This window comes from Triticum dicoccoides, chromosome 7B (assembly GCF_002162155.2).
Source record: "Triticum dicoccoides isolate Atlit2015 ecotype Zavitan chromosome 7B, WEW_v2.0, whole genome shotgun sequence".
Taxonomy (NCBI): domain Eukaryota; kingdom Viridiplantae; phylum Streptophyta; class Magnoliopsida; order Poales; family Poaceae; genus Triticum; species Triticum dicoccoides.
This window is the reverse complement of record NC_041393.1, coordinates 604877867-604889718: the sequence shown is the minus strand read 5'-3', so window position 1 is coordinate 604889718 and position 11852 is coordinate 604877867. Positions and strand designations below refer to the sequence as shown.

The window sequence follows — 11852 nt, the reverse complement described above, 5'->3', positions numbered from 1 at the left end:
AAAAGTTCACAGTAAAGATGATTGTGTGCATCGATCGATGCGGAGACCAGAGATCTCTTTGTCGAACAAAGAGCAAGGCTCCATCCATTTTTGTGGCAAACCTATGTAATTATACACTACCCCCACCAATCAGGGTTCAGAAATTAGTCCATGTTGCTTTAGTCGACGGGACAGAATGTGATTATCGATGGTGGAGTGTCCTTCATTCAGTCATTTGCCTGAAGAACATCATCGCCATTTCTGAATTCTCATTCTGATTTTTCTATCTCATCAATCGACTCCATCCACCGTCCCAAAACTCTAACCATCTCTGCCCGCAGAGCGCTCCATCTTCGCTTTACACAGACCACGTCAGGACGTGCCGATGGTGTCGACGTTGTCGAGCCAGCTGACCACCTCCTGGATCGCCGGCCGGCTGAGCGGGATGGCGTCGACGCAGAGGCAGGCAAGGTCGAGCACGTACAGCATCTGCGCCTCGTCGCCCGGCCGGCTCCCCTGCCTCAGCCGCGGGTCCAGCGCCTCGGCGCGCCTCCCGGCCGACCGCATCTGCATCACCCACCCGACGAGGTCCCTCGGCTGCCCCGCCGCCGCCATCATCTCCACGGGCCGCCTCCCGGTGAGCAGCTCCAGCAGCACCACGCCGAAGCTGTACACGTCGCCCCGCAGCGTCGCCACCCACCCCTGCCCGTACTCGGGCGGGATGTACCCCAGCGTGCCCACCAGCTCCGTCGTCACGTGCGTCCGGTCCGGCAGGATGAGCCGCGCCAGCCCGAAGTCCGCCACCCGCGCCTCGCCGGACTCGTCCAGCAGGATGTTGCTCGACTTGATGTCCCGGTGCACGATCTGCGGCGTGCACACCTCGTGGATGTGCAGCACCCCGCGCCCCGCGCCCCGCGCGATCCGAAGCCGCGCGCGCCAGTCCAGCTCCTCCTGCTCCGGCCGCCGGTCGTGCAGCCAGTCGTGGAGGCTGCCGTTGGCCATGTACGGGTACAGCAGCAGCCGGAGCCGGCCGCGGATGCAGAAGCCCTGGAGGGGGACGAGGTTCTCGTGCCGCGTCACCGACAGCGCCTCCACCTCCGCCCGGAACTCCCGCTCCACCAGGCACATGTCGCCGTTGAGCTTCTTCACGGCCAGCCTCACGCCGCCCTCCAGCTCCGCCAGGAAAACCAGGCCATAGCCCCCCGTTCCGATGATCTGAGCCGGGCTGAAGTTGTCTGTCGCCTTCAGGATATCCACGAACGTGACGCTCTTCCTCGCCGGGTCGCCGCCGCCGAGCTCCTCGGACATGAACAAGATCGTGTCCTTGGACTCGTCGCCGTGCAGATCCGACATGGAGTAGTCGAACAGGGCCGACTCCGCGCACTTCCCGCCGTCGCTGACGGATCCGTTCGTTATGAACCTTCTGATGGCGATCACGGCGAGTCCGACCAAGACGACGACGGCAACCACACCGAAGCAGACTCCAAGAACGATGGCCACAAGCACTCCCTTGCCCATGGTCTTGGACGGCGAAGACTTGCCCGTCACCGTTCCGCTTTTCTTGCCGCAGCGGACCGAGATCGCCTGGCCGCAAAGCTTCGGGTTCCCCGCGAAGTTCGCCGCCGGGAAAGCATTGAACTGACCGCCCGTCGGGATCGGGCCCTCGAGATCGTTGTGTTCGACGTTGAAGTCGGAGAGGAAGTGGAGCTTGGTGAGCGCCGGCGGGATCGAGCCCGTCAGACTGTTCTGGCGGAGGTCAAGAATCTCAATCTGTGTGACGCCGCTGAGCTCCGGCGGGATGCCGCCGGAGAGGTTATTGTAACTGAGGTCGAGCACCTGCAGCGTCTTCATCTGACCGACCTCTCGCGGGATCGAGCCGGAGAAGTTGTTATCGCTGAGGTTGAGCGTGGCGGAAACGCCGGACATCTGGTAGTACGCGCGGCCCGTCCTGACCGCCGCCCCGTTGTTGGGTGTCAGGGTGAACACCAGCGGCAGAGGGCCCGGATTGAACTCTGCCATGGTCTTCTCCGAGGCCAGCAGCGGCAGCTCCATCAGCGACGGCGGTATCTCCCCGGCGAAGTGGTTGCCCGACAGGTCCACGTAGTAGAGCCTCTTCATGGCGCCGAGCCAGCTCGGGATCGGACCGGTGAGGCGGTTCCCGGCGAGGTTCAGGACGTTGAGGCCCTTCAGCTTGGACAGCCACGACGGTATCTGGCCCGTCAGACCGCACTCCTCCATGACGATCAGCCGGGCGTTGCTGACGTGGTCGCCGACCCAGCCGGCGTCCGGCAGGGCCTCGCCGTAGAAGTTGTACGACACGAGCAGCGCGGCGAGGTCCTTGCATCCCTGGAGGTTCCAGAACATGCCGCTGATGTTAGTAAAATTGTTCACGGTCAACGAGAGGAACTGCAGCTCTCGCATGTTGCCGATCTCCGGCGCCGCCTGCCCGGTGATCTCGTTGTTGGCCACGCGCAGGGCCGTCATCGACGTGCAGGTGTAGATGCTGGGCGGCATGGTGCCGGTGAGGTTGTTGGAGGCCAGGTCCAAGACGGTGAGATTGGTGAGGCGGGAGAAGTCAACGGCCCCGAGGTCCCCGACGAAGTTGTTCGATCGAAGGTCCAGGTAGCGGAGGCTGGTCCAGTTGCCGATCACCGGCGGGATGGTGCCGGTGAGGTTGTTCTTCCCGAGCCGGAGCTCCTCCAGCATCGTGAGCTCGCCGATGGACTCCGGCAGCCCGCCGGTGAGCGCATTGTAGGTGAGGTCGAGCTTGACGAGGTTGATCAGGCTGGCGATCCGCAGGCGATCGAGCCTCCCCTGTAACCGGTTGGACGGGAGCGCCAGCTGCTCCAGCGACGTCACGTCGAAGAGGTCGTCGGGGAGCTCGCCGGTGAGATTATTGCGGCCGGCGCTGAGGACCCGCAGCCGCGAGCAGTTCCCGAACCCGGGCGGGACTGGCCCTCCGAACGCGTTGAGGGAGACGTCGAGGACGGCGAGCGCCGGGCAGATGGCGCACAGCGACGGGATCGCGCCGGCGAAGCTGTTGTTGCTGGCATTGAGCGATACGAGGCCCGGGGTGAACCGCCAGAGCACGGACGGGAACCGCCCGGACAAATGGTTGCTCGACACGTCCAGCACCCGCAGCGGGAGGCGGGCGCGTCCGACGGCGGCCGGCACGTCCGGGAGCGCGCCGGAGAGGCGGTTGTAGCTGACGTCGACGACGGAGGCGTTGGGCAGGGCGAGCAGCTCCGCGGGGAAGGGCCCGGCGAGGCCGTTGCCGGAGAGGTTGAGGTGCGTGAGCGCGGCGAGCCTGGCCACCGCCGGCGAGATCGTCCCGCCGAGCCCGCGGCCGGGGAGCGAGACTCTGGTGACCGCGCCACCACCCGCCGCCTCGTCGCAGCCCACGCCCTCCCACGCGCAGCAGTCCGGCGAGCCCAGCCAGGAGGAGGCGATGTTGTCGCCCGCCCGCGGCGAGAGCGCGTCGAGGAAGGTCAGCAGCGCCTCCCTCTCCCCGTCGCCGCACGCGCCGGCGACCGGACCAGCCAACAGCAGCACGACGACGATCAGCACGGTTCCCGCCGAAATGACGACCGGCTGCTTCTGGCAAGTGATCATAGCGAGGCCTCCGCCGCCGTCAACAACATGGGGAATAACCGAGCCGTGGCGTTTGGCGGGGCGTGGACTTTTTTCTTAGACGACCGGAGCGGAGCGGGGGAGGGCGGGATGGATGGAGAAGCTAGCGTCCCATTGGCCGGCCTGGAGATGGCTCGTCGTCGTGGTAATATACTACGTATAGGTTTATCCGGCGCGAGGTCAACGGCGATGGCCATGGCCATGGAGGGCGTAGTGCTTCGCGAGTCATGCTGTGGAGCTGCTCCTGGCTCGGGGCAGGTCTGACTTTTGAAAGCGCGGCCGATTGGGCGTCCAAGGGGCGGTTTATGTGCGACTCTGCCCCTCTCTCTCGAGTGCGTAAGACACCGATCCAAGTTGCGATTTGTTTAGCGAGCTCAGCCAGGGTTTTTTATATACTATTGCGGTGAGCTATCATCAAGTTGCTCCATCCATCTGATCAGCAGATGCTTCATGCTTGTACGATAAACATGGCCGTGTTGGTTAGTGAATGATGTGGTCGATGTGATCATGTGATGTGACCCGGCCGCTTACGGTTCTGATCGAGACGGGGGGCTTTTCTGTACGGACGTGTTCGGGGGTACGTCGACCGGAGTTCGTTAAAATGGAGCTAGTTGTGCGCGGCCCTCTGCAGTTTTGGAGGATTGCCGGGGTTTTGACGTCGGTGGCTCTTGTTATCGTTATCGTTTCGTTGGCTCGCTGGCGTTTCGAATCTGCTCGGGGTGTTCGTAGGTGACTCTCAGGGTGTACACGCTCGCGGGAAAGACAATGCACGTATTTGTTTTTTTAACACACGTCTTATTTGTTTTAAAAAGGGCATTATACATTTGTAGGAGTTTAGATGTGACATCCTTAAAAAACATCTAAATGTGAATTAGCCAAACTGTTTAAAAAGAGCATACGCATTGCAAGGGAAGGAACAAAATAACACAAACCCCTAACCCAATAGTAAGGACGCTTCAGGCCACACGCAGAGGCTCTGTGCCACCCGGCAACTGCCGACAAACACCAACGGAGGGGGCATCGGCCGGTGCCCTATCGGATATGGCCCCTCCATATCTGGACAGGGGGCATCCAGACAGTCGGCTGTCCAGCCGCCCGGGTAGCCTCGGCCGTGCCGGTCATTGTCCCCTCCGGAGCCACATAACGTGCCAACCTCCAATACCACCAACCATGGGCCGCCATCTGGTCATCATTGTGAAGATTGCATGCCCATAGAGAGAGCTCGCACTACGCATGCAATGGCCCCTGAACTCGCCTAAACGAAGCCAACCGGCTAGGCCACCAATGTCGAGAGCGACCACCATCACGCTGGCACCCCACCGCCTAACAACCCATGTAGAGACAGCCACCCACGCCCCTAGTCACCCTTGGCCCGCACCGCCAATGGGCAGAACAGCCGCTGCCGCCACCTATAGCCCGCCACCTCGCCCGCATGCTCCCCCTGTTGGGGAACGTTGCATGGGAAACAAATTTTTTTCCTACGCTCACCAGGATCCAATCCAGGAGATGACCATCTACAAGAGGAGAGATTGCGTCTACATACCCTTGTAGATCGCTAAGCGGAAGCGTTAAGAAACGCGGTTGATGTAATCGAACGTCTTTGCGATCCAATCACGATCCGTCCCGCGAACTCCGGATCCAAGTGCCGAACGGACGGCACCTCCGTGTTCAACACACGTACGACTTGATGACGCCTTCACCTCTTCGATCCAGCGAGCGATGGTGAAGTGGTAGCTCGAGTCCCCGGGCAGCACGACGGCGTGGTGACAGTGGTGGTGGCAGAATCTCAGAAGAGCTTCGCTAAGCACTACGGTGAGGAAGAGGGATGCGAGGAAGAGGAGAGGCAGCGTCGTGGCGTGGAGATGTGCTCAAGGGTGCGGTTGCCCTCTCTCTACCTCTCCATATATAGGGTAAGGGAGGAGGGGGTGGCGCCCCTAGGGTTTCCCCTAGCGGGGTGGCGGCCAGGGCAGATGGGATCTCCCCTAGGGTGACTTGCCCCCCAAGCCGGATGGAGGGAAACCTAGAGGGGCTCCCCCAACCCTCCTGGTTAAGTGAGATGGTGTGAGGCTCAGCCCCTTAGTGGGCTGGTTTGCCCCTCCCCTTGGCCCATGCCCCCCCCCCAACACTTGACGGAGCCCCCCGAAACCCCTTTCGGTGACGCTGGTCATCACCTAGTACCCCCCGGAACACTTCCGGACTCCAATACCCTTCGTCCAATATATCAATCTTCACCTCCAGACCCTTCCGGAGTTCCTCGTCATGTCCGGGATCTCATCCGGGACTCCGAACAACCTTCAGTAACCACCATAATGACTCAACTATACTTATATCGTCACCAAACGTTAAGTGTGTAGACCCTGTGGGTTTGAGAACTATGTAGACATGACCGAGATACCTCTACGGTCAATAACCAATAGTGGGACCTCGATGCCATATTGGTTCCCACATATTCTACAAAGATCTTATCGGTCGAACCTCGATGTCAAGGATTCGGCTAATCCCGTATGTAGTTCCCTTTGTCTATCGGTATGTTACCTGCCTGAGATTTGATCATCGGTATCTCTATACCTAGTTTAATCTCGTTACCGGCAAGTCTCTTTACTCGTTTCGTAATACAAGATCCCGTGGCTAACTCATTAGTCACATTGCTTGCAAGCTCATTGTGATACTGTATTACCGAGTGGGCCCTGAGATACCTCTCCGTCATACGGAGTGACAAATCCCAGTCTTGATCCATGCCAACTAAACAGACACCCTCGAAGATACCTGTAGAGCACCTTTATAGTCACCCAGTTACGTTGTGACATTTGGTACACACAAGGTACTCCTTTGTTGTTAGTGATTTGCATGATCTCATGGTCATAGGAACATATGCTTGACATGCAGAAAACGATAGCAATAAACTTGACACGACCATATCCTACGTTCATAGTTTGGTTCTTGTCCATCACATCATTCTCCTAATGATGTGATCCCGTTATCAAATGACAACTCATGTCTATGACTAGGAAACCATGTCTATCTTTGATCAACGAGCTAGTCTGGTAGAGGCTCACTAGGGACATGTTGTTGTCTATGTACCCACACATGTATTTGATTTCCAATCAATACATTTATAGCATGGATAATAAACGATTATCATGAACAAGGAAATATAATAATAAGCACTTTATTATTGCCTCTAGGGTATATTTCCAATAGTCTCACACTTGCACTAGAGCCAATAATCTAGCATTACATGGTAATGAATCTAACACCCACAGAGTTCTGGTGTTGATCACACTTTGCCCGTGGAAGAGGTTTAGTCAACGGATCTGCAACATTTAGATCCGTATGTATCCTGCAAATGTTTATGTCTTCCTCTTTGACATAATCACGGATGGAATTAAAGCGTCGCTTTATGTGTCTGGTCCTCTTGTGAAACCTTGGTTCCTTGGCTAAAGCAATGACACCAGTGTTGTCACAGAACAGAGTCATTGGGTCCAGTGCACTGGGCACAACTCCAAGATCTGTCATGAGTTGCTTCATCCAGACACCTTCCTTTGCTGCCTCCAAGGCAGCTATGTACTCCGCTTCACATGTAGAATCAGCTACCACGCTCTGCTTGGATTACACTAGCTTACTGCTCCACCATTCAGAAAATATACGTATCCGATTTGAGACTTAGAGTCATCCGGATCAGTGTCAAAGCTTGCATCGACGCAACACTTTACGACGAGCTCTTGATCACCTCCATAAACGAGAAACATTTCCTTAGTCCTTTTCAGGTACTTTCACCGTTGTCCAGTGATCCACTCCTGGGTTACTTTGAAACCTTCGGCCATACTTATGGCAAGGCTAACATCCGCTCTTGTGCACAACTTCGCATACATGATAGAGCCTATGGCAGAAGCATAGGGGATGCCACTCATCTTTCCTCTATCCTCTGTAGTCGTTGGGCATTGAGTCCGACTCAACTTCACACCTTGCAAAACAGGAAAGAACCCCTTCTTGGACTAATCTATTTTGAACTTCTTCAAAACCTTATCAAGGTATGTGCTTTGTGAAAGTCCTATTAAGCATCTGGATCTATCTCTATAGATCTTGATGCCTAATATGAAAGCATCTTCTCCTATGTCCTTCATTGAAAAACTCTTGTTCAAATACTCCTTCACGTTTTCCAAAAGTTCTATATTGTTTCCAATCAGCAATATGTCATCCACATATAATATTAGAAACACTATAGAGCTCCCACTCACTTTGTTGTAAATACAAGATTCTCCAAAAACTTGTATAAAGCCAAACACCTTGATCACCTCATCAAAGCGAAGATTCCAACTCGAAGATGCTTGCACCAGTCCATAAATGGATCGCTGGAGTTTGCACACTTTGTCCGCATTCTCTGGATTGACAAAACCTTTCGGTTGCATCATATACAACTCTTCCTTAAGGAAAACCATTAAGGAAAGCTGTTTTGTCATACATTTGCCAGATTTCATAATCGAAAATGCAGCTATTGCTAACATGATTCTGACGGACTTAAGCATCGCTATGTGTGAGAAAGTCTCATCGTAGTCTACTCCTTGAAATTGTGAAAACCCCTTTGCCACAAGTCGAGCTTTATAGATGGTGACATTACCGTCTGCGTCCGTCTTCTTCTTGAAGATCCAATTATTTTGAATGGCCTTTCACCCTTCAGGTAATACTTCCAAAGTCCATACTTTGTTTTCTTACATGGATCCCATCTCGGATTGCATACCCTTGTAGATCGCTAAGTGGAACCGTTAAGAAACGCGGTTGATGTAATCGAATGTCTTTGCGATCCAATCACGATCTGTCCAGCAAACTCCAAATCCAAGTGCCGAACGGATGGCACCTCCGTGTTCAACACATGTACGACTTGATGACGCCTTCACCTCCTCGATCCAGCGAGCGATGGTGAAGTGGTAGCACGAGTCCTCTGGCAGCACGACGGCGTGGTGACGGTGGTGGTGGCGGAATCTCAGCAGAGCTTCGCTAAGCACTACAAAGAGGAAGAGGGATGCGAGGGAGAGGAGAGGCAGCGCCATGGCGTGGAGATGTGCTCAAGGGTGCGGCTGCCCTCTCTCTACCTCTCTATATATAGGGGAAGGAAGAAGGGGGTGGTGCCCCTAGAGTTTCCCCTAGGGGGCGGCGGCCAGGGCAGATGGGATCTCCCCTAGGGTGACTTTCCCCCCAAGCCGGGTGGAGGGAACCCTAGAGGGGCGCCCCAACCCTCATGGTTACGTGTGAATACATAGACAAAACAAAGTGCCCCTAGTATGCCTCTACTAGACTAGCTCGTTAATCCAAGATGGTTATGTTTCCTAACCATAGACATGTGTTGTCATTTGATGAACGTGATCACATAATTAGGAGAATGATGTGATGGACATGACCCATCCGTTAGCTTAGCATTATGATTGTTACAGTTTCATTGCTACTGCTTTCTTCATGACTTATACATGTTTCTCAGACTATGAGATTATGCAAGTTCCAAATACCGGGGGAACACCTTGTGTGCTATCAAACGTCACAACGTAAAAGGGTGATTATAAATATGCTCTACAGGTGTCTCCGAAGGTGTTTGTTGGGTTGACATAGATCAAGATTAGGATTTGTCAATCCATGTTTCGGAGAGGTATCTCTGGGCCCTCTAGATAATGCTCATCACTATAAGCCTTGCAAGCAATGTGATTAATGAGTTAGTTGTGTGATGAAGTATTACATAACGAGTAAAGATACTTCTAGTAACGAGATTGAACTAGGTATGATGATACCGGCGATCGAATCTCGGGCAAGTAACATACCAATGACAAAGGGAATAACGTATGTTGTTATGCGGTATGACTGATAAAGATCTTCGTAGAATATGTAGGAGCCAATATGAGCATCCGGGTTCCGCTATTGGTTATTGATCGGATATGTGTCTCGATCATGTCTACATAGTTCTCGAACCCGTAGGGTCCGCACGCTTAATATTCGATGATGATTTGTATTATGAGTTATGTGTTTTGATGACCGAAGTTTGTTTGGAGTCCCGGATGAGATCACGGACGTGACGAGGAGTCTTGAAATGGTCGAGACATAAAGATTGATATATTGGAAGGCTATATTCGGACATCAGAAAGGTTCCGAGTGATTCGGGTATTTTTCGGAGTACCGGGGAGTTACGGGAATTCACCGGGAGAAGTAATGGGCCTTATTGGGCCATACGGGAAAGGAGGAGGCATGCCAAAGGGGAGGTGGTGCCCCCATGGGTCTATTGGACTAGGGGATGGGGGCGGCGGTGTGACGCCCCCGATTCAATCGAACACTAATCATGCACGCAAATGTGTACGATCAAGATCAGGGACTCACGGGAAGATATCACAACACAACTCTAAAACATAAATAAGTCATACAAGCATCATAATACAAGCCAGGGGCCGCGAGGGCTCGAATACAAGTGCTAGATCATAGACGAGTCAGCGGAAGCAACAATATCTGAGTACAGACATAAGTTAAACAAGTTGCCATAAGATGGCTAGCACAAACTGGGATACAGATCGAAAGAGGCGCAGGCCTCCTGCCTGGGATCCTCCTAACTACTCCTGGACGTCGTCAGCGGGCTGCACGTAGTAGTAGGCACCTCCGGTGTAGTAGGGGTCGTCGTCGACGGTGGCGTCTGGCTCCAGGGCTCCAGCATCTGGTTGCGACAACCAGGTAGAAGGGAAAGGGGAAAAAGAGGGAGAAAAGCAACCGTGAGTACTCATCCAAAGTACTCGCAAGCAAGGAACTACACTACATATGCATGGGTATATGTGTAAGGAGGCCATATCAGTGGACTGAACTGCAGAATGCCAGAATAAGAGGGGGATAGCTAATCCTGTCGAAGACTACGCTTCTGGCAGCCTCCGTCTTGCAGCATGTAGAAGAGAGTAGGTTGAAGTCCTCCAAGTAGCATCTCCAAGTAGCATATCCAGGTAGCAACTCCAGTAGCATCGCATAGCATAATCCTACCCGGCAATCCTCTCCTCGTCGCCCTGCGGAAAAGCGATCACCGGGTTGTCTGTGGAACTTGGAAGGGTGTGTTTTATTAAGTATCCGGTTCTAGTTGTCATAAGGTCAAGGTACAACTCCAAGTCGTCCTGTTACCGAAGATCACGGCTATTCGAATAGATTAACTTCCCTGCAGGGGTGCACCACATAACCCAACACGCTCGATCCCATTTGGCCGGACACACTTTCCTGGGTCATGCCCGGCCTCGGAAGATCAACACGTCGTAGCCCCACCTAGGCAAAACAGAGAGGCCAGCACGCCGGTCTAAACCTAAGCGCACAGGGGTCTGGGCCCATCGCCCATAGCACACCTGCACGTTGCGAGGGCGGCCGGAAGCAGAACTAGCCCCCTTAATACAAGAGCAGGCTTACGTTCCAATCCGGCGCGCGCCGCTCCGTCGCTGACGTCTGAAGTGCTTCGGCTGATACCACGACGTCGGGATACCCATAACTACTCCCACGTAGATGGTTAGTGCGTATAGGCTCGTAGCCAGACTCAGATCAAATACCAAGATCTCGTTAAGCGTGTTAAGTATCCGCGAACGCCGAACAGGGCCAGGCCCACCTGTCTCCTAGGTGGTCTCAACCTGCCCTGCCGCTCCGCCACCAAGTAACAGTCGGGGGCCGTCGGGAACCCAGGCCCACCTCTACCGGGATGGAGCCACCTGTCCTTTCAGCCCCCTCGTCAGAATCACTTGCGGGTACTCAATGAGCTGACCCGACTTTAGTCACCATCTGTATAGTATGTATGTATGTATAGTATATACCCGTGATCACCTCCCAAGTGATCACGGCCCGATAGTATAGCAAGGCAGACTGACAAGAATGTAGGGCCAATGATGATAAACTAGCATCCTATACTAAGCATTTAGGATTGCAGGTAAGGTATCAACAGGTGTAGCAACAATGTCAGGCTATGCATCAGAATAGGATTAACGGAAAGCAGTAACATGCTACACTACTCTAATGCAAGCAGTATAGAGAAGAGTAGGCGATATCTGGTGATCAAAGGGGGGGCTTGCCTGGTTGCTCTGGCAAGAGAGAGGGGTCGTCAACTTCGTAGTCGAACTGGTCAGCAGCAGCGTCGGTCTCGTAGTCTACCGGAGAGAAGAGGGGGAAGAAATAATGAATACAGAGCAAACAAAGCACCACAAAATATATCAAGGCAATACGCGGTGTTCGGTGTGCCCTAACGCGGTAGTAGG

The 11852-nt window shown here is 54.2% G+C and overlaps 1 protein-coding gene across 1 annotated transcript; it reads right to left on the bottom strand.

The window, feature by feature from the left end:
* On the bottom strand, positions 1–3885 carry LOC119337750 (tyrosine-sulfated glycopeptide receptor 1-like). Its single transcript, XM_037609931.1, has one exon. It carries the CDS (start codon positions 3589–3591, stop codon positions 352–354), a length of 3240 nt encoding a protein of 1079 aa, XP_037465828.1. The 5' UTR covers positions 3592–3885; the 3' UTR covers positions 1–351.
* Positions 3886–11852: the final 7967 nt, after the last annotated feature.

Coding starts and splice junctions, on each gene's coding strand:
- LOC119337750 (XM_037609931.1), bottom strand. CDS start 3,591: ATGATCACTTGCCAGAAGCAGCCGGTCGTCATTTCGGCGGGAACCGTG.